Source organism: Bubalus kerabau, chromosome 23 (assembly GCF_029407905.1).
Source record: "Bubalus kerabau isolate K-KA32 ecotype Philippines breed swamp buffalo chromosome 23, PCC_UOA_SB_1v2, whole genome shotgun sequence".
Classification (NCBI taxonomy): domain Eukaryota; kingdom Metazoa; phylum Chordata; class Mammalia; order Artiodactyla; family Bovidae; genus Bubalus; species Bubalus kerabau.
The window spans coordinates 16,745,618-16,771,584 of NC_073646.1; the positions used below are offsets into that span (position 1 = coordinate 16,745,618).

The window sequence follows — 25,967 nt, forward strand, 5'->3', positions numbered from 1 at the left end:
TTCCCCGAAAGGGAACCTGGGTGAGTGCAGCTGAACATGAGCTGGAACAGGGAGAAGGGAAATAGAATGCGGTCACTTGCATGTCACTATTCAAAGTAATAGTCATGACTTAATTTTCTGCTGCTTAATTTTCTTCATGCCTTGGAAATTATCTGGGAAATGTTGATGTGTTTATTCTGTCTTCCCTTCAGAAAGGTCTGCTCCTCGGAAGGCCCGGCTCTCTGTGGTATGTGCTTTGCTCTGTTCCCCTCCTAGAATGCTGGCTGCCTGGCATGTCATTGGTGCCTCTTTTTTCTGAGTGAATAACCACCCCAAACTTAGTGGGATAGAACACTGCCCATACATTCTGTGAATCTGGAATTTGGAAAGAGAACCCAGGAGGTGGATGGTGGCATGGACAAAATTGCCCAGCTTAAGAACCACCACTCTGTAGGAGACAGTTTTCTGAGCTCATGACTCTGTGGGTCCCTGCTATGAGGCAGGAGTCGGTATTTACCCTTTTTGTACTGAGGATGGACTGGGATCTTAGAGGTAATAAAACTTGCCGAACCTCACAGAGCCAGTGAGTAAAGAGCTGTGGTTTGAATCCAGATCTTTCTGATTGCAAAGCCAAAATTCTTTTCACCTGCCACACTGCCTTTGCAGAGAGACTGCCCATGTTGCCAACAACGCACTAGGCCATCTTGGCAGGGAACCTTCTACCTCATAAGATGAGCAGTTCTCAAGCAACAACCATAGTGACCCCTGGGGGGCTTTGGGAGATATAAAGGGGAAGGGGCTGTTTGGAGATGGGATATTAAGTGTCCTGTAATACATGGGACAAGCCCAATCCAACAAAGAATTGTCTATCCCCAAACGCCATTGGTCTCAGTTGAGAAACACTGAGAAGGTGCAGGAGGCAGGGGGACATATGAGAAATTAATCTGTATCAAAACCATCTGAAATGTTGTTTGACTGCAGCAGAGGCTGTTGTTTCCTGCGTGGTTTAGTTCAGGAGCTGTCTTAGTCCCTTGTGCATGAAGTCCCTTAGTCGCTAAGTCATGTCCAACTCTTTGCAACCCCATGGACTGTAGCCCGCCAGGCTCCTCCATCTGTGGCATATTCCAGGTTAGAATACTGGAGTAGGTTGCCATTTCCTCCTCTTGGGCATCTTCCCGGACTGGAGATCGAACACATGTCTCTTGCGTCTCCTGCACTGACAGGCGGATTCTTTACCGCTGTGCCACCTGGAAATAACCTTAGTCCCTAGGGGCTTCTGTAACAACGTACTGCAGGCTGAGTGGCTCACGATCAACAGAAATTTGTTTCTTATGCTTCTGGAGGCTGGGAAGTCCAAGTGCCAGCAGCTCTGGTGTCTGGTGAGGACTATTTCTGGTTCACAGACAGCTGTCTTCTCCCTGTGTCCTCACTTGGCAGACGCATACAGGAGCTCTCTGGGGTCTCCGTTATAAGGTCACTAACCTCATCCATAAGAGCTGCGCCCTCAGGACCTGATCACCTTTCAAAGGTCCCACCTTCTAACTACCATCACCTTGGGGATTAGGTTTTCAGCATATGATTCTGGGGGACACACGAACATTCACACCATCACAGGGGTTGAAAGATCTCATTTTAGTGGCCGACAAATGGAGATTTGAATCCCAGTTCCACAGTGTATTAGCTGGCCCCAGGTCAGGTAACCACTCTGAGCCTTAACTTTCTTATCTGTAAAATGGGAGTAACTGCCTTCATAAGTCTGCTGGAAGAAGTAAATGAGATATTGTCTGTTTAAAAACACTGCACCTGGGCTTGGCACACAGGCTGTTTATCATAATAGCCCCCTCATCTTTGTTGTGTGGGAAAAGTAACATGAGCAGAATGGACAGGAGCTTGTGGGGCTCAGCAGAGCACTTTCACAGGTTCTGGGGAACAGGCAGAGCGACTGAGGCCCAGTGAATTGCAGCTGAATGCATCATCCACCATCAATATCCATACCACCAGTTTCCATTTATTGAGCAGTCCATCATTAGAATATCCCAGGGCTCGTGACAATAAAATCAATAAGACAGTTCAGCCATGGGCTGTGGTTTAATAACTCCAGACTTGAATGAGAGGAGAAAAAAAAAAATCAGTGAGCAGGAAAATTTCCTGAATGCTTGATCAGGGGTGGAGGGAGACATTTCTCAGAGCAGGAGAGAAATAACAAGTGAGCCAGCCTTGGGTCTCCAGCAGAGCAGGAGGCCGTGAGCATGTGAGGTGGCACCCAGAGGTGTATGTGGGTAAAAACTCTTTCCACCTTGAGAGATGCAGGTTTTAATATTTATTTCTGTATTTGGCTGTGCCAGGTCTTAGCTGTGGCATGTGAACTCGTAGTAGCAGCGTGTAGGATCTAGCTTCCCAACCAGGGATTGATCCCATACCCCCTATATTGGGAACTCAGAGTCTTAGCCACTGGATCATCAGGAAAGTCCCAAGAGATGTAATTTTTAAAAGGAGGTTGAGGGCTTCCCTGGTAACTCAGTGGTAAAGAATCCACCTGCCAATACAGGAGACAGGGGTTTGATTCCTGGCCTGGGAAGATTCCCACATGCGTCGGAGCATCTAAGCTTGTGACCCACAACTATTGAGCCTGTCCTCTACAGCTGGGCACACAGCTCCTGAGCCCATGCGCCCTAGGACCCGAGCTCCACAAGAAGAGAAGCCACCGCAGTGAGCAGCCTGCGCATTGCAACTAGAGAGTAGCCCCACTTGCTGCAACTAGAGAAAAGCCCACACAAACAAAGACCCAGCACAGCCAAGTATGAATAAATAAGGAGTGTGAAAGGAAAAGAAGGTACAAAATGTGACCCCCAACCCTAACAGCATGTGGGATCATTTGGGGAGCTCCAAAAACCTGCCAATACTGGTACCCACCAAAGTAATTAAATGATTATTTCTTAGGGCGGGGCCAAGGCATGGGTTTTGTTATGTGTTTTGTTTTGTAAGGACATTCAGGTGATTCTAACATGCAACCAGAGGTGAACATCAGTAGCCTGGGCCGGTGGTTTCAAACATCAGCTTGCGTCAGTATTGCCTGGGGGGTTTGTTAAAACAGGTTGCTGGTCCCCACCCCGAGAGTTCCTGATTCACAGGGAGTAGGGTGGGCCTGAGATTCTGCATTTCTAGCAAGATCCCAGATGCTGCTGATGCTGCTTGTCAGAGATCACGTTCTAAGAACTTCTGTTCTAGAGCAGTACTTTCAACCAAGAGTGATTTTGCCCCTCCTCCCTGGGGACTGTAGTCAATGAATGGAGACTTTTTTGCTTTTGCACAAATGGGAGGATACTGCTGGTATCTAGTGGGTAAATGCCAGGGATGTGACTTAAACATCTTACAGTGCATAGCATGGCACTCATCTCCCACAGCAAAGAATTATCTGGCACCAAATAGCAATAATGCCCAAGCTGCAGAGCCCCAGTCTAAATTAGACAGTGATTTAGAAGCCACTCACTCATTTGGGCAGGTGGTGCTAATGGTAAAGCCTCCACCTGCCAATGCAGGAGATGTAAGAGACCAGGGTTCAATCCCTGGGTCGTGAAGATCCCCTAGAGAAGGAAATAGCAACCCACTCCAGTCTTCCTGCCTGGAGAATTCCATGGACAGAAGAGCCTGGTGGGCTACAATCTATAGGTCACAAAGAGTTGGACACAACTGAAGCGACTGGGAATATGATGCTTTGGGCCCAGATGAACTTGGCATTGGGAGCTTGGGTGGAGATGGAGATGCCCAGATCTTGGTAAGAGCACGCATGGTGCATGGTGTCTGAAGTCAGTTCAGTTTGTTTCTCTTTCTTAATCTCTGGTCTACCTTCTGGCTCTGTGACCAGTTACCTACCCTCCCTGAGCCTGGGCCAATTATCTATAAATGAGGATAATTTCCATATACAGCAGTGCTGTGAGAGGTAAGAAGTCTGTGCAAAAAAAAAAAAAGAAACTTTATAAATGTTAAATACTCAACAAATTGGAGTGCAAATCAAAAGGACAGTGTTTCTCAATAGACCCCTGTGTCTCTGTCTGTCTCTCTCTGTGGCAGGAAGGTGGTCTCCCAGAGGCTACACCAGAAAACTCCCAACAAAATCCTCCTGGGCCCCTAAAGCCTGGAAAGTAAATATGCTCTGGACCTATAAGTCCTTCCATGAAATATGAGGCTGCTTAGACATTAGTCTGTACCTGGCCTTCACCCTCATTTGTTTAACAAGTCAGCACCTCCGAGTCAGGCAGCGAGCTTGTGGAGTCTAATTGATATTCTCTAAGCTTCCTTCACACTCCCTTCTTTTATGATTTTGCCACATCCACCTTCCACCTGTCCTATTACTCACATAGTTTTTTCACTGCAATAGACTCGCTTTCAGTTTTACTTAAGTCAATTTTATTTTGAAAGTCATTTTGCATCGCTGCCAGAAGTGGAAATCTTGCTCTCCTTTCTGTAGAGACAGCAGCCATGCAGAGGAATCAGTGAAATCACAGCGTGCTCAGTCGCTTCAGTTGTGTCCGACTCTTTGCGACCCCATGGACTTAGCCTGCCAGGCTACTCTGTCCATGGGATTCTCCAGGCAAGAATACTGGAGTGGGTTGCCATGCCCTCCTCCAGGGGATCTTCCTGATGCAGGGATTGAATCTGGGTCTCTTGTGTCTCCTGCACTGGCAGGTGGGTTTTTTACCACTAGTGCCACCTGGGAAGCCCCCAAAATCACAACAGTGGTCCTCAGTGCCAGTGGTTGCTTCTCTTTCCTGCCAGAGATGCCAGCTCTACGGGCAGATCTCTCTTTGTTGAGAGAGGAAGCTCACTCCCCTTCAGTTCTGTTCAGTCAGTAAGTCATGTCTGATTCTTTTTGACCCCATGGACTGCAGCACCCCAGGCTTCCTTGTCCATCACCAACTCCCGGAGTTTACTCAAACTCATGTCCATCGAGTCAGTGATGCCATCCAACCATCTCATCCTCTGTCATCCCCTTCTCCTCCCGCCTTCAGTCTTTCCCAGCATCAGGGTCTTTTCCAGTGAGTCAGTTCTTCACATCAGGTGGCCAAAGTATTGGAGCTTCAGCTTTAGCATCAGTCCTTCCAATGAATATTCAGGACTGATTTCCTTTAGGATTGACTAGTTGAATCTTCTTGCATTCCAAGGGACTCTCAAGAGTCTTCTCCAACACCACAGTTCAAAAGCAGCAATTCTTCAGTGCTCAGCTTTCTTTATGGTCCAACTCTCACATCCATACATGACTACTGGAAAAACCATAGCTTTGACTAGATGGACCTTTGTTGGCAAAGTAATGTCTCTGCTTCTTAATATGCTGCCTAGGTTGGTCATAGCTTTTCTTCCAAGGAGCAAGCGTCTTTTAACTTGTGTCACTCCCCTTACTGTTAAGGAAATGTTTGCATTGATCTGAGACTCCCTCGGTGGGCTGGCTATAATCAGAAGGGCTGGATGAAAATTGAAAAGGGAATCCCTTACCCACTCTGACTTAGTGTAGTTTGGTGTCCTGTGTGGGGACCATGTCAGCCTTCCCTTGGGAGGAACTCCAGCTCTGAAGTCCTCAGTGTCAGGTCAAGGTCAGGTCCTGCCCCTCCTCCACAGATTCCCTCCACCGGCACCTCCATTGGGTGAACAATTACAGGCTTCAGTGCATCAGGCAGGGCTCCAGAGTCACCCCACACACGTGCAGCTGGCTTCTCCACTGTCAAGCTGCATGACCATCTTTTGCCTGAGTTGGAGTTTTTAGTGCTTTCAGCATCCCTCGGAGGTGAGCACTCATTGATAGATGAGGAAACAGAGGCAGGGAGCAGTCAAATAACCTGTGAGTAAGTGGTGGGTTCAGGCTGAGAGCCCTTGCATGGAATGACTGGGTTCAGTCCTACAGGATGAGTTACTCGAAAAATAAGTTCTTAAAAATAAGGTTAGCATTAGAGTGCAACTGACTTGGAGTTCGCAGTGGCCAGTGGGAAAAGGAGCTAGCCCAACTATTTGGGAGAGAAATCAAGCCAGCCCAAGCTGAGTGTGTAACCAGTTCTTTAATATTAAGGCAAAGAAATAGGAATGAGGAGGAAGCAAGCAAAGAGAAAAGCCCAGGCTCAAAAGGTGGGTCTTGAGGAGTAGCAGGACTTGAGAAACAAAGCTACCCGCCAAGTTACATTCAGTGACCATGTGTCCAAAACGCCTGGCAGCTCATTTGCTGTGCCATGTATGCTTAGTCGCCCAGTTCTGCCCGGCTGTTTGCCACCCATGGACTGCAACAGGTCTCCAGGGTCCTCTGTCCATGGGGATTCTCTAGGCGAGAGTACTGGAGTGGGTTGCCATGCCCTCCTCCAGGGGATCTTCCCAACCCAGGGATCGAACTCAAGTCTCCCGCATTACAGGCACATTATTTACCATCTGAGCCCAACCAGAAAACACTTTTATTAAACCATGGGGTCATGGGAATTTGAACAAAATTCAACTGAAAAAAAGAAAAAGAAAGCTACCATGGGACTTCCCTGGCAGTCCCGTGGTTAAGACTATGCTCTCCCAATTCAAGATTGCACAGGTTCAATCCCTGGTTGGGAGACTAAAGAGCCTACATGCCGCATGGTGTGGCCAAAAAATAAACTTTGAAAAATTAAGTTATGATATGATCCAGCAATTCCACTTCTGGGTCTGTACCCAAAAGAATTGAAAACAAGGTCTCAGAGAGATAACTAAACACCTGTGTTCATAGCAGCTTTATTCACAAGAGCCAAAAATTGGAAGCAACCCAGCTGTCTACTGACAGATGAAGGAATGAACAAAATGTGAAATACACACAGGGTGGAGTATCATTCAGCCTTAAAGAGGAAGGGAATTCTGCCACATGCTGCAACATTTTGCTACATGAAAGAAGCCAATTATAAAAAGAACGAATATAGGATTCCACTGAGATGAGGCACCGCGAGGTGTCAGATTCATAGAGACAGGAAGTAGAATGGTGGGTACTGGAGGTTGTGCTCTGCGCAGTCGCTCCAGTCGTGTCTGACTTTTTGTGACCCCATGGACTGCAGCACACCAGGCTTCCCTGTCCACGGGAGTCTCCAGGCATGAATACGGAAGTGGGTTGCCATGCCCTCCTCCAGGGGATCCTCCCAACCCAGCGATTGAACTCACATTTCTTATGCCTCCTGCACTGGCAGACAGGGTTTTCACCACTAGCGGCACCTGGGAAGCCCTACTAGAGGCTAAGAGAGGGGAATGGGAAGTTAGTGTTCAATGGGTATAGAGTTTCAGTTTTGCAGGATGGAAAAGGGGATGGTGATGATTGCACAACAACGTGAACGTACTTAACACTATTGGACTGTATGCTCAAAAATGGTTAAAGTGGTGAATTTTATGTTATGTGTATTTTACCATTTTTTTTTTTAAAGAAATTCAGGGTGCTTGGCGGGCCTGCTGAAGGGGGTGCAAAGACGGGATGGGGGAGGGTGAGGGATGGCTTCTCCTGATCTCCAAAGGGCGTGGCCTGGCCAGCTTTATGCTTGGACTTGTGCTTTCAGCTTCCCAACTCTGCGATCCCTGCTCAGTATCTCCTCCCTCACTTCCCATCAGGTCAGGCAGCCCCAGTGTTGGAGGGATGGTCAGGCCCTTGCCCAGCTCCTCCCAGGGAGGCTTGGGGCTCCTGAGCAAGGAGAAGTGGAGCCCAGCCCCCAGCCAGTTCACTTGAGTGGAGACCCTCGTGTGCAACAGCTCAAGCATGAGTCTTCCACTTCAGCTCTCCCCAGGCCCTGAACGGACGGAGCTGTCCAGCTTAATCCATCAGTCTAAATCATTCATTCACGGAGGGCTTCTCCCCTGAGCTTAGCTCTGTGCCAGGACAAGGAGGCTAGGAGATAACCTTGACCTTGGCTCGTGGGGAACTGCCAGCTATCAAGAAAGCCGACTTGATGTGGCGTATACAAGGGAGATGATTCAGCCTCGAGAGAGAAGGAAACCATTGCGATAGCGTGGTTGGAACTTGAGGACCTTGTGCTGAGTGATACAAACCAGACAGGCACAAACATTACATGATACCACTTATACATGGAATCCTTTCATGAAAGTTAAACTTTTGGAAACAGAGAGTAGGAAAGTGGTCATCGGGGACTGGAGGGTAGAGGGAAGAGAACAGATTGTCAAAGGATACACACTTGCAGCAATAAAATGAGTAAGATCTGAGACTACAGCTGGCAACACTGTATTTTACAAGGGAAAGTCACTGAGAGAGTAGAATGTAAATGTTTTCACCCTCTAAATAAGTGAGGTGATGATATGCTAATTAACTAGATAGGGGGAATCATTTCACAGTGTATATGTATATCGAATCACCCCAGTGTACACTTTAAATATCTTACAATTTTATATGTCAATTATGCTTCAATAAAGCTGAACAATGAAGGAAGATTGGGAGAAAGGACCAACAACCAGCCCTGTCTCAAGAGAGTTGTGGTTGTTCAGTCACTCAGTCATGTCCAACTCTTTGTGACCTTGTGGACTGCAGCACACCAACCTTCCCTGTCCCTCACTATCTCCCAGGGTTTGCTCAAATTCATGTCCATTGAGTCATGGACATGGTGATGCCATCCAACCATCTCATCCTCTGTCTCTCCCTTCTCCTCCTGCTCTCAATCTTTCCCAGCACCAGGGTCTTTTCCAATGAGTTGGATGTTCGCATTAGGTGGCCAAAGTACTAGAGCTTCAGCTTCAACATCAGTCCTTCCAATGAATATTCAGAGTTGATTGCCTGTAGGATTGGTTTGATCTCCCTGCTGGCCAAGGGACTCTCCAGAGTTTTCTCCAGCACCACAGTTCAAAATCATCAATTCTTCAGCATTCAGCCTTCTTTATGGTCCAACTCTCACATCCATACATTACTAATGGAAAAACCATAGTTTTGACTAGATGGACCTTTGTTGGCAAAGTGTCATCTCTGCTTTTTAATACTCTAAGTTTGTTATAGCTTTGCTTCCAAAGAGCAAGCGTCTTTTAATTTCATGGCTGTAGCCACTGTCTGCAGTGATTTTGGAACCCAAGAAAATAAAGTCTGTCACTTTGTTTTGTATTCAGTGATGCTAATTCCGTGGTCAGGCTAGAGTTCCATACTATGGGAATGTTACCTCCTCATCTGCTAGAATAAAGCATGGGTTTGTCTCCTATCCAGCCCTCTGCAGAGAGGGCAACTCATCATCAGTTATTCAGTGCCTTGCAGCCTCAGAACCACCCCCCATGGTGAGATGGTATCTGCCTCCTAGACCTCAGGGAAATTAAGTAATGAGATCATGTGTGCATAGTGCATAGGGCTCAGTATGCCTCAGACGTCATTATTGTTCTGGAAGAGTCTTGGGGACCAAGGAAGGGAAATGACTGGCCCACGGCTCCACGGCTGGTTCACAGCAGTAGCAAGATTTGGATCCAGACACGTGGCCCCGTGGCCTTTTCAAAATCCCTTGAGAGCAGAGGGCTTCTCTCAAGTTCTAATCACCAGAACTTGGCATTGAAACTTCCCAGTGAGGAAAAAAAAAGCCCCTTGGCCCAAGTCTGAGAAAGCACCTAGAACCTGCCAGGCTTTCTCCTCCGAAGCCCTGACTCCTGCTCAGTATAGCAGCCTGGTGTGCAAACGTGCCCCGCCCACGAGCACCACCCAGTGGGGTCAGGGGCAGATTGGTCATCCTCTCTGCTTTTAAAAAATGTATCGTGTTTTGGTAAGAACACTTAACATGAGATCTACCCTCTCTACACAGTTTAAGCGCACAATCCAGGATTGTTGGCTATAGACGAAGCATTGTACTCAGATCTTTAGCACTTGTTCATTGGGTTCATCTGAAACTCTATGCCCATGGGTGGTAATTCCCTACTTCCTGAACCCTCAGCCCCTGGCCACCACATTTCCCCTCTTTGATCCTATGAGTTAGACATGTGAGGTCACTCATACGAGTGGAATCACGCCAGATTTGTCTTTCTGGGACCGGTTTATTCAGCTCAGTGCGTGTCCTCAACCTTCATCCTGGTGGGAGTGCAAAATGCTGTAGCTGCAACGGAAAGCAGTATGGATGCTTCTCAAAAAATTAAAAATAGAGCTCCCTGTGACTAACCCACTTTACAGAGGAAGAACCGAATATCAGAGAGGTGTCTTTTTGTAGTCCTTGCCCTGAAGAGACGGAGCTGGAAGTGGTTCTGAGCCGCGGAACCCGCCCCCTCCCCAGGGCAGGGGCCTGGGTGCACTCCTGACCCAAATCCTATTTGTAACACAGTCTTGTCTCCACTTCTCCCCAAGATCCAGCCACCCCTATAATTTGGAACCAAGTCAGAAAGCTCCCCTTGCAACAGCTCAAAGAGGCCCCTTCAGAGCATGAATAGAATTGCGGGCTTTGTTGGTGGAATGACTATTCCAGTCAAGAGGCTCCTTCGTTTTGCATTTGTTATTAGTTGTGATCAGAGGCAGACGCTGCAGAGGGAGACTCCGGGTGTGGGTGTTTATTTGCAGCAGTGAGCTCCCAGGTATACACAGCCCCGAGAGGCCACGTGGCTTGAGGTAGAGCGCTAGAGCTGAGTCCAGAGGTTACAACACACTTGATCCCAAACAGCCAAATTGAAATGGTGACAGTAACCCTGGCAGTGTTGATAGCTATTCTAACGGACACAGACATCCACGTGAGACAGACTCTGTGATGATAATGTACCCGTTTTACAGATGAGAGAACTGAGGCCTGGAGAGGTGGTTTAACTGCTCTAAGGTCACACAGATCTGCCTGACCAGAGGCCACGCTCTTAACCACTGTAGCTCACTGTCTCCTCCCAGATCGTATCCCTAAAGGGAACCACGAGCATAATCATTGCCAACATGACGACATTTGCACAGCACATCGGTCCTTGCAGAGTACCTTCGTCTTCACCAGCTCTTTAAAGCCCAAGGGTTGCATAGCCCTTATTTGACCCAGGCCAATAAAAACAGAGCTTGGGTAAGCGGCCGAAGCTGGCACAGCTAGCTGCTGGGCAGAGCCCTCGTGAACGCTTGTCCTTGGCCTCCCCACCTGCATGGCAAAAATATACTTGATATGCCTCCCCACAACTCTGGCTTTTTAACATTTGTCTGAAGTCAGCTTCTCCCGCTGCCTCTAATCACTCTGATTCTTCCACTTATTTTCTGTTTTATGCCACAGGAATCTGATTACATTGTTAAATTCATAGCTTTTTTTAGGAATCGGGCAACGTTTGGGTTTCAGTCTGTGAAGACGCACATGGCTCTGACCACATGTGATTGTTATCTGTCCTGCAGCTGAAAAAAAGCCAACTGATAGGCTTCTAGGAAGAGATTTTCGTCTTTTGGAAATGAGGACAATTTGATGGCGCATAGTGGCAATAATAGGGCTTCGGCAAAACAGACCAGCTCCATTTCTAGCTCAAACAACTCCTAACCAGGACGTCTCGGAACTTCAGCTTCCTTCGCCATATCAGAGGAAGATAATAACCCTTTTTTCATAGAAGTTTGGATGGAAGTAAAAAAAAGTTATGCACAGAAATGGCTTAATACATAGCTGGTATGTTCAGTAAACAGTTAATATTAGAAGTATCAGTAAGCATCGCCTTTTAGGAGAAGACAATGGCAACCCACTCCAGTACTCTTGCCTGGAAAATCCCATGGGTGGAGGAGCCTGGTAGGCTGCAGTCCATGGGGTCGTGAAGAGTTGGACATGACTGAGTGACTTCACTTTCATGCATTGCAGAAGGAGGTGGCAACCCACTCCAGTGTTCTTGCCTGGAGAATCTCAGGGACAGGGGAGCCTGGTGGGCTGCTGTCTATGGGGTCGCACAGAGTCGGACACAACTGAAGCAACTTAGCAGCAGCAGCAGCAGCCTTTATTGGTAGTTTGGCTGATACAAGTTATTCATCTTACAAAATGTAGTTAACACAGAAAAGTATAAGGAAGAAATGAAAACTGTCATGCCACCATCTGATCTTCTGTTAATATTTGGGGGCAGGTCTTTTCATTGTTATGGATTGCATTGAAGGACTTCTGTTTTGCTTAATATATTATAGATAATGTTCTGTATCAACGAGTATTACTATGACCTTTGGGTCCATTCCTATTTTGGACCATTATAAACAGCATGGAGATGGAGGCCTCGGGACCTTTGCATTTGCTATGCCAGCTGCCCAGAATCCTCCTCCATCCATGATAATTAAATGACTCACCCCCTCAGTTCACTCTGAGTTTGTTCAAGTGTATCCACTTCACATCAGCCTACATTTGGTCACCATAGCCAAATAATCCGCCCCCCTTTAATATGCTTAAATGTTTTTCTTCGTAGTCTGTATCACTATGTTTGCAATTGTATTCTCTGTTTGCTTGCTTTTTAAAAAATTAGGGTTTCGTTGCTTTACAGGTTTCCTGGGTGGTACTAGTGGTAAAGAACCCACCTGCTCATGCAGGAGATGTAAGAAACCATCCCTGGGTTGGGAAGATCCCCTGGAGGAGGGCAAGGCAACCCACTCCAGTTTTCTTGTCTGGAGAATCCCTTGGACAGAGGAGCCTGGCGGGCTGCAGTCCGTAGGCTCGCACAGAGTGGGACATGGCTTAAGTGCCTTAGCACACACTCACATAGTAGCTTTACAATGTTGTGTTGGCTTCTGCTGTACAATAAAGTAAACCAGCTATAAGTAGACATATATCCCCTCCCTCCTGGATCTCCCACATCCGCCATGCGGGTCAGCACAGAGCTGAGCTCCCTGTGCTGTGCTGCACGTTCCCGCTGGCTGTCTATTTCACACGTGGTGGTGTATATACGTCAGTGCCACTCTCGGTTCATCCCACTTTACTTCTCCCTGCTGTGTCTACACGCCCATTCTCTGTCTGTGTCTCTATTCCCCAGGCTGCAACTAGGTTCACCTGTACCATTTTTCTAGATTCCACATATATGCGTTAATATACGATATTTGTTTTTCTCTTTCTGACTTACTTCACTCTGTATATTTGCTTACTTTTGTATTGGCTTTCTAATCCACTCACCAAGCAGCATTCTGAAAAGGACTCTGTCGTGTCCAGTGTGCACACAGGAGATGCTGAATGGGTGACTAAATGAACAAAGAGCACCCTATACATGGACGTGTGTGTGTGCTCAGCCATGCCTGACTCTTTGTGACCCCATGATCTGTAGCCCCCAAACAGGAATACTGGAGTGGATTGCTATTTCCTTCTCCAGGAGAGTTTCGCAATCCAGGAATGGAACTTGAGTCTCCTGCGTCTCCTGCTTTGGCAGGCAGATTCTTTACCACTAGCGCCACCTGGGAAACCCTCTATACATGGAAAGAAAGAAAGAAAGTGAAGTCGCTCAGTCATGTCTGACTCTTTGCAACCCCACGGACTGTAACCTACCAGGATCCTCTGTCCATGGGATTTTCCAGGCAAGAGTACTGGAGTGGGTTGCCATATACATGGAGACATGCATATTTGCCTTCTTCCCCCAGGGTAGATTCTTAGGAGCGAAATTACTGGGTCAAGGGAGCTGCATGTGTAACATTATAATAGTTGTTGCCACATCACCTCTGGCCAGGCTCTGCCAGCTCCTACTCCCTCCAGTGGGTGGGAGAGAGCCCCTCCCCTGTTCCTGCCCTTCTGGGAAGCTCACCACAGCCCACTGACGATCCCACTCCTGGTAGCAGAGGCCGGCAGCTTTCCAGGACCGCAGTTCCGGAAACGGTGACCAGAGTTGAGGAGGCCCACTCTGCCTGGTCTCTGGGGTGGTTTCCTGTCTCCTCAGCAACCCCGTGTCTGAGCAGCTTGCTGGAAAGGTCGATGCAGGAGCCAGGGCTGTGGACCAAAAATAAGAAGCTGGTGACTGGCAACTGGCCCAGAGTGCCATGAACCTCAGCCCTGTTGAATGCCCTCCCTTGCCCCCCACTGCAACACAGGGCAGAAAACTCACCCATTCACGCTCTCTTGTTTATTCGACAAAATGCATCAGGGTCCTCCCCTGTGCCAACATGGGGATCATTGCCATTGTGGTCGTGGAGCCAGCCTGTGAATGTCGCACCACTTTCAGTGGGTCCCTGGGCCTCACGCTCTTCCTTCATCTCTGGGCTCATGAGAGTACAGGGCTGGTCAGGGGACAGGCAAGGGGAAAGTGTGTAAAGAATGGAAGTAGTCTGGGAGAAGGGACCAGGCAGTGTCTCCAACCTGGGGGCATTTTTTGATTCTGAAATTCTGGAACTTTCGTTGGCCTTCGCTTTTAAGGCTAGCTGCATCACTCTGGGGTCAAGTGGATCCAGCTTTTCTGTGGAGAAGCTCCCTCCTTCCCCCTGCCTCCGTGTGTATGTCTGGTTGGGTGTGTTTGTCTCTGTTTTTGTCTGTGTGTTTCTGTGTGTGCCCGTGATTCTTTGTGGGTCTCTCTGTGTATTTCTCTCCCATATATGTGGGAGGAGGAGGTCCTCCCATCTCTCTCTACTTTTCCCTGGATTTGTGTGTGCCCGCCTCTATCTCTCATCCCCATTGCCATCTCTCTGTCTCTTTTCTATGGATATTTTTGTCTTTCTCACCCACCCTTAAGGCCCAGAATAGCTGGCTTTCCTGGTGCCTCAAATGATAAAGAATCTGCCTGCAATGTGGGAGACCCCGGTTCCTGGTTCAGGAAGATCCCCTGGAGGAGGGCACGGCAACCCATTCCAGTATTCTTGCTGGAGAACTCCATGGACAGAGGAGCCTGGCAGGCTACAGTCCATGGGGTATCAAGGAGTCGGACAGAAATGAAGTGACTTAGCATGCATGCATGCAGAGCTCTGGGGTTTTGTCCCCCCTTCTCTTCGCTCCTCCCCAGACTGACTGTCTGACCCAAGGATGACTTTAGACTGTTTACACCCAGGAGGCTCTGCAGCCAGTGTTTGATTCCCCAGGTCTTCTTCCCCTTCTCCAGAAACGAAGCACACTTGATCGTGTCTGTCTGTGAATCCGCTCTGCTTTCTAAAAACCCCCAAAGAAAAATTACAAAAGGCTTTTCTCAACATCAACACTCATGTCCCTTTTGAGACCAGGGGTCTTCACACTCTTCCTCCCATAACCTGCTCATCAGTACAGCAGAGGGTGGGTGGAAGGAGCAGGGCTGGAGTTGGGTTCACACTCCCGCCTCTGTCCTCCCTTACCATGTGACCTGGGAAATGCGCTAATCTCTCTGAGTCTCGAGTCTGACAGTGTTTTCCTCCCAGAGCCAAGTAATGACCCGCACATAGCCCCTGGCACCAGCACTCAGGAGACATCAGCTCCTCTGGCCCAGAGCAGCCTGCCTCCAGAATGGATTCACTCGCTTACTCATTCAACATCAGGGCAAGAGATCCCTGGCTGGAGAGCATGGCTGTTCACAAAGGCCCCAGGAGCCTCCCTTGCTAGGAGCTCCAGGTCATTGTTACCCAGAAACCCTGGGGCAGAGATGAGTAGTATTATCTGAGTGCCAGCAGGAACCCCTACAGAGTGGAATTCCTATGAAACATAGTGTCAGACCACATTTAAATCTTTGACACATCACCCAAAGAAATCCAGGTAGAAAAAAGTGACATGAGTAACCATTGTTTTTAACCTCCCTCCCTTTGTTTGATGAAGAGTCTCTGAGGGAGGTGAAGAGAGGTTACAGCCGGCCCTGCCATGACCTGTGCACTGCCTTTGGGCTGCAGTTGCAGGAAAGCAAATATAAGCTTTTCTCTTATGTTATTATCTTTTTACTTTGGATTCTCACATTCCTGAATCCATTCATAATCTATGTGTGAAGACAGGCTCATGTCCCATATGCTTTTGTGCTCAAAGTTTTGTCCTAGACTGGCAAGTGGGAGGGTTGAAGGGTTCTGGGTGGTTGGATGGATGGGTGAATGAATGGATGGGTGGATGGATGAATGAATGCATAGGTTATTGTGTGAGTGTTTAAAGGGATGTGATTCTTCCAGGCACACTTCTCCTGTACAACCACGAGGAAAACCTAAGTGTATTTGCAAGTGGTTTAGAAAGAAAATTAGAGGGAGGTTAGAATAACCTTGTGGTTGCTGCCTAGCTTGTCTTCAACCAGAGCCAAGATAGTAATTATCCCCAGGATCAAATTTCCTGATTGAACAGTCAGGAACCAAAGAGGGTAGGACATCAGGAGAGCATGGGGAAATGGGTTCAGAAGCTAAACTCTCTGAGATCTCCTCCGTCTCTGTGGGCATACTATTCATTACTTCCCCACCCTCAAAGGGCACACATCTTTCATAAAGCAATTGAGCATTGTCTTCCTTGTCTCCTAATTGGCTGAGAGCTCCTCAAGGGAAGACTTTTTCCTCCAATTTTATGTTTCTAGTACCTAGCATAGTATGTGGCATGTAGTATGTGAATGTGTGTGTACTTAGTCGCTTCAGTCATGTCCAACTCTGTGTGACCCTATGGACTGCCGCCTACCAAACTCCTCTGTCCATGGGATTCTCTGGGCAAGAATACTGGAGTGGGCTGCCGTTCTGTCTTCCATTTGGGAATGTTTATAACAACTCTGCTTGGTTAATGAGATACCTTGTGAATTAGTTGTTGTAGGTAGGTAGGCGTGCACAGGAGGACTGTCAGAGACACTGCAGAGAAGATGCCTGTATCATGTGGGAGGCTTACTTTAAGTGGCCAATAAGGATACATCTTCTCATCTATCCATCCATCCACTCACCCATCATCCTCCAAGTAAATCATCCATGCTTGCACTCTTCCAACCATCTAATGATCAACTCTCTGATCCACACAGTATTAATGCAGTATAGGCTAAGTTAATATTGCATGGATCAGAAAGTTGATCATTAGATGGTTGGAAGAGTGCATGCAGGGGTGGTTTGCTTGGAGGATGATGGGTGAGTGGATGCATGCATGGATGGATGGATGGATGGATGGTTTTTTGAGGGGATGATAGGCACTGAATATTTTGCTAGATGGATAGTTAACTGGTTTGTTGGTGAGTGGTTGAATTTGAATGGATGGATGAATGAATGGACGGATGGATGGATGGTTGAATTAAAACATGTCACCTTATTGGCTACCTAGAGTCCACCTCCCACATGACACAGGAATCCTCTCTGCAATACTTCTGACAGTCTTCAAGTGCATGCCTATCTACCTACAATAACTAATTTACAGGCTATTTCATTAAGCAGAATTTTTCTTAATATTTATAAATTCTGGGCATGGTACTGTAGTGTATATTACTGGTTAAGGGCATAAGCTTTGGAAACAGACCTGGGTTTGAATCTCAGCTTAATTAAAGCAGTGGGACCTTGAATAAATAAATCCCTTGGCCTCTCTAAGCTATGGTTTCCTCATTTGCAAAACAGAGATAATGGCCCTACCTTGCAGGGTTGTTATGAGGATTAAATGAAATAATTAATGGTAAGGACTGCTCAATGCTCAAGAAGAGGTAATTGTTACAGTACTAAAATGTAACCTCCTGTAACTTTTGTTTTCACCAAAAACCAGCTATGTGCCAGATATTGTTAATAATGTTGTGTATTCAGTGACAAATATTCTGAAATAGTCCCTCATCTTTTGGAGTTTAGTTCTAGTTGGGGATCCAGACAATAAAAAATATATATGTAATTCCAGACAGTGTTAAATGGCAATGCAGAAAATTGAAATAGGTCGAGGTAAAAGAGAGTGATGTGGGTGGTAGGAGGCAGGTGGCCTGATTGTGACCTGTGAACTAGTGGCAACAAGAGGTATACAAAGATCTAGGGAGAGGGTGTCCCCGGGGGCAGGAATGGCCATGGAAAGGTTCTGAGGCAAAGACAGGCTTGCTCAAGGAAAAGACAAAAGGTCAAGGGTCAAGGTCAATGGTGGGGGGGTCAGGGCACAGGGATCTTCAGTCCTAACTGCAGGAGGCGGGGCCACAGGCTGTGGAGTCTGTACCACGTGATGAGGACACAGCCCACGCTCATCTCATCCCCATCCCGTCCTCTGGGACAACACAGAAGGAGCCGCACTCATGTGGTGGCCATTCAGCTTCCCAATGACAGCCGACAGGCTCCCCGTCTCCTGACCTCCAGGCTGAACAGTCCGAGTTCTCAGCTTTCCCAGTTGGTATTCAGAGACACCTGCAGCTGCTGTGTGCTGAGTCCCATAAACCTAAAACCTGCAAGAAATCAGGTTAGATCCAAAAGAAATTCAGCTCAGGAAAGCCAGGAGATTTCTGGTTGGGATTATAATGAACCGAACCAGTAAGCCATGTTCCTCCCTGAAACCTTGCCCCTGGGGCATTTACAAGGGAAAGAAGGATAAAAGGCATCTTTGAGGCTGCTTCCAGGATAAAGGGGGCTTCCCCAATGGCTCAGTAGTAGAGAATTTGCCTGCCATGCAAGAGACACGGGTTTTATCCCTTAGTGGCGAAGATCCCCTGGAGAAGGGCATGGCAATCCACTCTAGTATTCTTGCCTGGAGAACCCCATGGACAGAGGAGTCCGGCGGTCTGCAGTCCATAGGATCGCAAAGAGCTGGACACGACTGAAGCGACTGAGCACACACACCCCAGGATAAAAGATGTCTGGAACCACTTATCTAGGAGCGTCTGGTGTAGGATCTGGGCTTTTAAAGAAAGATAAGCAATGACAGTGGCTGATCTCCCAGGCTGATCCGGGAGCTCAAGTGGGGTCACGAGGATCTATCCCTCCCCCTCACTCAGCAGTGTTTTCCCTTTCCTCTCCATGGGGGGATAAAATGGCTCTTAGGATCTTTAAGTTTCATGGACTTTGAGTCCATTTATCTAGTTCCAACAACAGTCTGGAATTCTGTCTTCTTGGCTAAATAGCTTAGTTAACTCTGAACCTTACCTACTGTGTCCTGACTGGCCAAGCCTAAGTCCTGTGACCACCCCTGAAACTGATACTAGATAGAGACCCCCTCCTTCCACACAGAGAATGGGGGAGGTTGATGCCCCTCAAAATATTGGGTGATAAATTTCTCATTAGGCACGATGGATAAATTCCAGAGATCTGCTATGCAGCATTGTGCTTATGAGAGTCAATTCCCTAGTAGGTTGATAAGAAATCTGGGGTCCCTGAGGAGGAGAAAGGAGTCTGGGGCTCTCAAGGAAAGAGAGGTGTCTGAGGCTCTCAAGGAAGAGAAAAGGACAATTTTTTTTTTTTCTACATTGCTTTGTCTTAGTCAATATAACAGTATATCTTGCTTGAGGACATGTTTCTCCTTAACCTTCTGACTAATCTTGTTCTCTTAAAACTTGTATACTGTGGGCGTGGGCCTGGTAAGACCTTTCTATTGTTAGCTCTGCTGCTGCTAAGTCGCTTCAGTTGTGTCCGACTCTGTGCGACCCCATAGACGGCAGCCCACCAGGCCCCGCCGTCCCTGGGATTCTCCAGGCAAGAACACTGGAGTGGGTTGCCATTTCCTCCTCCAGTGCATGAAAGTGAAAAGTGAAAGTGAAGTCGCTCAGTCGTGTCCGACTCTAATCTTGTTAATTTCAGATGTATGTTGTGGGAGTGGGTCTGATGAAACTGTATGAGGCCTTGCTAAGACTAGCGAGAGGGGCACTCTCCGTCCCCCTTCTGATGTCTATGTCAGAAGCTTTCTTTGTCCTTTGTTCACTTTAATAAAACTCTGCTGCACAAAAGCTCTTGAGTGATCAAGCCTGGTCCCTGGTCCCAAAGCTAAATTTTCTTCGGAGATCACGAATCCGACACCGTTCACCATAAGCTATCACTTATCATCCACGCTGCCATCCTGAACACTTAAAAATGTGTTAAGGGGGTAGCTCTCAGGTTATCTGTTCTTTCCACAATTTAAAAACAAAACAAAGTAGATGCTGTTCAGAGGAGAAGTGAGAGTGGATTCTGGACAAACAAAAAACAGCACGTATATCTTAACATTTTCCAAATTGAAATTACCTGCTCCTTCCTCTGTGGCTCAGAAATGTATCTCTCATGTGGCTCATCTCCTCCGGCTTTAATATGTGTACACGTGTCTCCATCAGTACTGTTTGGTTCCCTGGGGATGGAAACCATGTCTTTAGCTCCTCTGGGGCCCCCACTCCTCTTTACCAGGACAGAGTAAGGGTCCAGGACTTGCTTAGTTAAGTTGAAACCAGTTTCAGGGAACCAAAATGACTACTGTGCCCCTCAAATAGTCCCGGGAAGAAACATCAGAGAAGCACCCCCTGACGACAGCCAAACTCACCCCATCTCTGTGATCTCCCTGGTTTTCCCAGGCAAAGCCAACAAGAACGTTCAGTGGGACGAGGATTCAGTGGAGTATATGCTGGCCAACCCGGTCAGAATCGCCTTCGTCCTGGTGGTCCACGGCCGCGCCTCCCGGCAGCTGCAGCGCATGTTCAAGGCCATCTACCACAAGGACCACTTTTACTACATCCACGTGGACAAGGTGAGGCCCGCCCTCTGATCGCCCCCTGCTGGCACTTCTCTGGGGGTGTGTCTGCCCCTCCCTTCCAGGCTGAGCAGCTGCCTCCCCCAGACCATTTGGCCTTGAAGTGCTGTGTAGGTGTGTCGTGTGTGTGTGTGTGTGTGTGTGTGTGTGTGTGTGCACACATGTGGGTATCAGTTTCAAAGCTCCCAATTGTGACTTTAGACTTCCTTCAAGGACAATGAACATTGTCAGTTATACCTCTTTTGCTCATGGTCCTGCCCAATGCAATGCCTGCCACTCTATAAGGATAGCTAACCCAGGGGTGGGCCCACTTTTCCCATCAAGGGCCAGAGGGCAAGTATTTCAGGCTTTGTGGGCTATACACTCTGTCACAGCTAATCAGCTCTGGCATTGTAGCCTGAAAGCAGCCATAAAAACATACACAAATGAATGTGTGTGACTGTTTCAATAAAACTTTATTTACCAAAAAAAAAAAAATCATGGAGCCAGCTTGTTGCCCCCTGAGCATCTTGTTCCAGAGGTTTCTGTTGGTCTGCTGATGTGACATGATTGTGTCTTTGGTCAAGAAGACAAAGGGGATGCCTATTCAAAAGTCTGATTCTAGCAGGCCTGCCAGAGGGTAGTGGAGAAAGTCTACCTTTCAAAATACTCATCAGGTTTAAATGCAAGTGTTAGTCACTCTGTCATATCCAATTCTTTGTGACCCCATGGACTGTAGCCTGCCAGACTCCTCTCTGTCCATGGAATTCTCCAGGCAAGAATGCTGGAGTGGGTTGCCATTCTCTTCTCCAGGGGATCTTCCTGAACCAGGGATGCAATCATATTAGATGGAACCATATTACTTAGCTTGCTATCCTCAGACCACATGTATCAGTCTTAGAGAAAAATGCAGACTCCCAGGCACCAGCCTACACCTGGGGAACCAGTAATGCAGAGGCAGGACCAGGGAATCTGCATCTCAAATTGCTAAAGTAATACTTTAAAAATAATGAAGTTTGTATAATGATGCAGAAAAACACCCCGGGTCTGAATCAGTTACTTGGCAAAGTTCAGAAGCCCTGTCACCTAGAAGGGAAGGGACAGAGAGGGGGTAAGGGGCAGGGCTGGGGTGTTTTCCGTGGTGCTGAATGTCACCCTTCCTCTCCTGGGAAAGCGCTCCAATTACCTGCATCGCCAAGTGCTTCAGTTCGCCAGGCAGTACAGCAACGTCCGTGTCACGCCCTGGAGGATGGCCACCATCTGGGGGGGAGCCAGTCTCCTGTCCACATACCTGCAGAGCATGCGGGACCTCCTGGAAATGACCGACTGGCCCTGGGACTTCTTCATCAACCTCAGCGCAGCTGACTACCCCATCAGGTAAGGCGGCCCTGGCCAGCCTGCTTTGAGGTCCTGCTTCCCCTGTCATATCTGGGAAGACAGAGGCAGAAGCAGCCTGCCTCCGGTCTGGAGAAGCCTTCCTGCCTCTGAGATGCTTACTCACTATCTCTGTAAGGTCTCTCTACATGAGGGCCACGTTGTGCTTGAGAATCATTTGAGCATTCACTCATTCATTCATTCAACAGAGATTTCTTGAGTACATGGCTTTCCCAGCTCTGTTGGAGAACACACTTCAAAGGCTGAAACCCCTGGCCACAAGGTGCTTCCATTCAAATGGGGGAAACAGACAACACGCAAACTAAGTATTTAAAATGGTACATCAGAAAAATAAGGCAGAGAGCAGCAGGATCAGGGGGTAGGTGGAATTGTAATGAGAGTGGCCAGGAACATCCTTCCGGAGAAGAATGGAAGATGGTGATGAAGTGAGCTGCCCAGACAGGGAAAATGGTCCAGCGGAGAGCAGCACAGGTGCTGAGCCCTGAGGATGCCTGATGTGTTCCAGGAACAGCGGGGCTCAGTGTGACTGGAAGAGAGGGTGAAGTCCTAAGAAACAGAAGCCAGAGAGAAAACTGAGGTGAGATCATGGAGGGTCTAGAATTTGGCCATTACTCAAAGAAAGATGGGAACCACACACCGTGTTTAGAGCAGAGGAAGGTCAAGGTCTGACTTAGGTGTTAAACTGAAAAGGACAAAGTGGAAGAAGGGAGTGGGGTGTGACAGCCTGGGCAGAATCAGACAGGCATCTCTGGGCTGTTGGAATCCCATGGGTGGGTTTGTTTGGCTCCTATCCAATTTTAACACATGAATTGATTGCCCACATTCTACGGCTGGTAGATTTCAACTGAAACTGCAGATCTCTAGTTTCTCCTGAGGTCTCCCCAGGGCCTGTAGGCTACTCAGCCACAATTATGTGTGGGTGGTGGAGCAACCAGCAGCCCTGGGGCGGTGAGAAATTCAGATGCCACTCTGTCCCTTTGCACAAACATTGATCTACTCTTTAAAAGAGGTGTAAGCAAAGAAAACCCCTGGAGATCTCTTTAAACGGAGGAAAAAAGGCAACAAAGTGAACTATATTTCCTATCAAGAAGGCAGCTCTCTGCTTGACTGTGTCTTCCATCTCGCTTGTTGAAAGGCCAAAAAGGAGAAGTGGACGGGGTGAAGGAGAGGGCCTTCCTTTCTCTGATAGCACTGGGTACAGAATTTCCAGAAGAGCTAGATGAAGGAGTCTTATAAAAGGTGTTTTATCAAGGCAATTCTCAAACATGCACAAGAATACAAGACTAGTATAATGACCCCTGCATCACCCAGTTTCAACTATAATCAATTCATCTTGTATCCATACCAATAAAGACCTTGACCCTCTTCCACCAGCCCTGGTGAAGCATTTCTAAGAGGTCATATAATTGTATCTGTAAATATTTCAGTGTGTGTGTGCATGCTTAGTTGGTCAGTGATGCCCAACTCTTTGCAACCCTATGGACTATAGCCTGCCAGGCTCCTCCGTCCATTGGACCCTTCAGGGAAGAATACTGGAGTGGGTTGCCATTTCCTTCTCCATGGAATCTTCCCAACTCAGGGATCGAACCCACGTCTCCTGCAACTTGTGCATCGGCAGATGGGTTCTTTACCACTGAGCCACCTGGGAAGCCCCAAATATTTTAGTAAACAAAACTAAAACATAAAGTCTCTCTTGGAATTTAATGTCAGTATGATTGCATGAGTCCTAAGTCTCTTCAGTGGTGTCCAGTTCTGTAACACTATGGACTATATAGCCCACCAGCTCCTCTGTGGTCCACGGGGATTCTTCAGGCAAGAATACTGCAGTGGCTTGCCACGCCCTCCTCCAGGGGATCTTCCTAACCCAGGGATAGATCCCACATCTCTTCTGTCTCCTGCATTGGCAAGTGGGTTCTTTACCACTCGTGCCACCTGGGAAGCCCATCAATATGACCTGGGGCTGGATCATTCTCTGCCCTGCTCACTGCTGGTGTTTGAAAGCACCCCTGGCCTCTACCCATTAGATGCCAGTAGTGAGTGGTTCCTGCTCCCAACCACTTGTGGCAACCACAAATATCTCCAGGTGCTGTGTTTCTGGAGGAGCAAAACTGCCTCCAGCTGAGAACTCTCCAGTTCCTGAGAGAGAGACTTGGGTCAGAGATGAACTACTTGCCTTTGAGAAATTTAAACATGCCTGGAACCTAATAAACAAAACGAGGAGGAGAGATGAGTATAGGGAAGTACAAGGTGAGGGTGAGCTGGAGCCTTCTCCCTCTCCCTTCCGAAGAAGGAGTGTGTTCAGAAGTACCCCAAAATGCCGAACACAGCTGCTGGCGTGGCAGACGCTCCCTTCAAAGGTCAAGATTCCCACTCCCCCGGCTCCAGACCTCCCATGGAGGCCTCAGAAGTCATGTCAGCCTCAGTCAGGAGGTGACACTTGACCGGGACCTCTCAAGGGCAGGGGGGCCAGCCTATGACCTTTCCCAGAAGAATTGTATCAAGTCTCAACGCTGCCCCCTATAGGCCCCGTGTTGATTTGCAAGTTGCAGTTGTAACAGCGGTCACTTAGCCAGGTCAGCTGGTCCAGGAGATCAGCATTTCTAGCATTTCAGTATCCAAGAAGATGAGTGCTCAGACTCCCAAATGATGGCTTAAGGCTAGACTCAGTTCTGCCACCTCACTCGCAGGTGACCCTTGGCAAGTAAACACAACTTCTGTGAAATCAGATTGTAGTCATGGAACCTAGAGAGTTTGGGCACTTAGCTCAGTACCTATCAGCTCTGAATCCTCAAGCTGCATCCAAGGCTGAGCCTCCTGACTTCTGAGAAAGGTCCAGAAATCCTTTCTAAGACCATGTGCCCCACCCATTTGGGGGTTCAGAGAAGGGAGTCGTCGTGTTTTTAGCTTTGATGCTCCAGTTGTCTAGCCGTGCCTGTCGATCTGTCTCTCCTCTGCCTCCCATGGCCCTCATTTCCGTGTCCACCCCCCTGCCAGTTCTTCTACCCACTCGCGTTGCCAGCATCATGGCCAGAGGCACTTCACGCGTCAGGCACTGCTGGTTCCTCTTGCTGTTGTTTTTGTGAAGTCGCCCCACACAAAAACATATGAATTTTGCAGATGAATGGTTTTATCCTGGGCAACTCTGATAGGCTTTCACTTCCCATCTGCCACTCCATCTGTAGCTTCCAAAACCATGACTTCTCCCCTCCCAGGAAGGATGAGCAAACTTAGGAGCCTTCTCGAAGGGGCAGGAGTGCCCAAGTCAGAAGCTTCTATGAGACTCTGAAAACCTGGGTGGATATCCAAGGGCAGTGTTCACCCATCCTGGCTGCTCTGAGCTGTCTGTGATTTGACATCGCCTGTCCAGATGAGCTGTCTGGCTCTAACCGCCAGCCAGATTCACTGGTCTCTACTGGCCAGTAGCCTCCATGAGACCCTGGATGCAGACAGCCTGGCTGCAGATTCTGCCACCACTGATGGGCCATTTGAATCGGCACATGTTGCCTCAGCTTTCTGCATCTCAGTGTCTGCACCTAAAAGGGACCCAGTATTGGGACCTATTTCATAGGGCAGTTAGGAGGATTAGAAGAAACATTGCAAGTCAAGGCCTTAATACAGTGCCTGACACAGAAAGTGCTCCCCAAAGCAGGCAGTAGTTATCATAGTTGTATAACAGTGCCGGCCCCACAGGCTGGACTTCATCATCAACGGAGTTGCTTTCCTTTTTCCCTTCACTTAGGAAAAGAGCAGAAAAATAGTTCTTGAACTCACATCTCTTTCAAAAGTGGGAAATGCAAAGTGAGACTCAAAGACTGAATGTTTCAAGAGAAACAGGCAAGAACCAACTCGTCTGTGAACAGGAAGACGTTCTTGTGTTTGGAATATGCAAGCGAAGTTATGTTTAAAGAATCTAGGCCTTCCCACTTCACTGCTGATGTGACCGCCTGGCCCACGTAAGCTCTGATGGGAGCTGTTTATGCAGCCAGTGTGTGAATGAAAATGGATATTTTCAACCATCGAAACCCTGCTAGGTTTGGAATCATCAAAGAACATGATGCTTTTATTCAGTATATTCTGTTTACTGAGTGAGGCTGGAAAGTGCACTGGCATTCTTCAGTCAGATGGACCACAGACAGGGGTGAAACCAAAAGCACTGTGCAGTTGGTTTGCGAGGTTTGGGCCAGTGGTAACAGACGCCACACCGTCTGTTACTGGGCCCTG

The 25,967-nt window shown here is 48.0% G+C and overlaps 1 protein-coding gene across 1 annotated transcript in view; it reads left to right on the forward strand.

Annotated features, from left to right (window-relative positions):
- XYLT1 (xylosyltransferase 1) overlaps positions 1-25,967 on the forward strand; it is a 346,464-nt gene that overhangs the window by 236,055 nt on the left and 84,442 nt on the right. The window contains exons 4-5 of the mRNA XM_055561345.1: positions 20,197-20,369; positions 21,526-21,728. Of these exons, the coding sequence (XP_055417320.1) occupies positions 20,197-20,369; positions 21,526-21,728 (376 nt within the window). The remainder of the gene's footprint in view (positions 1-20,196; positions 20,370-21,525; positions 21,729-25,967) is intronic.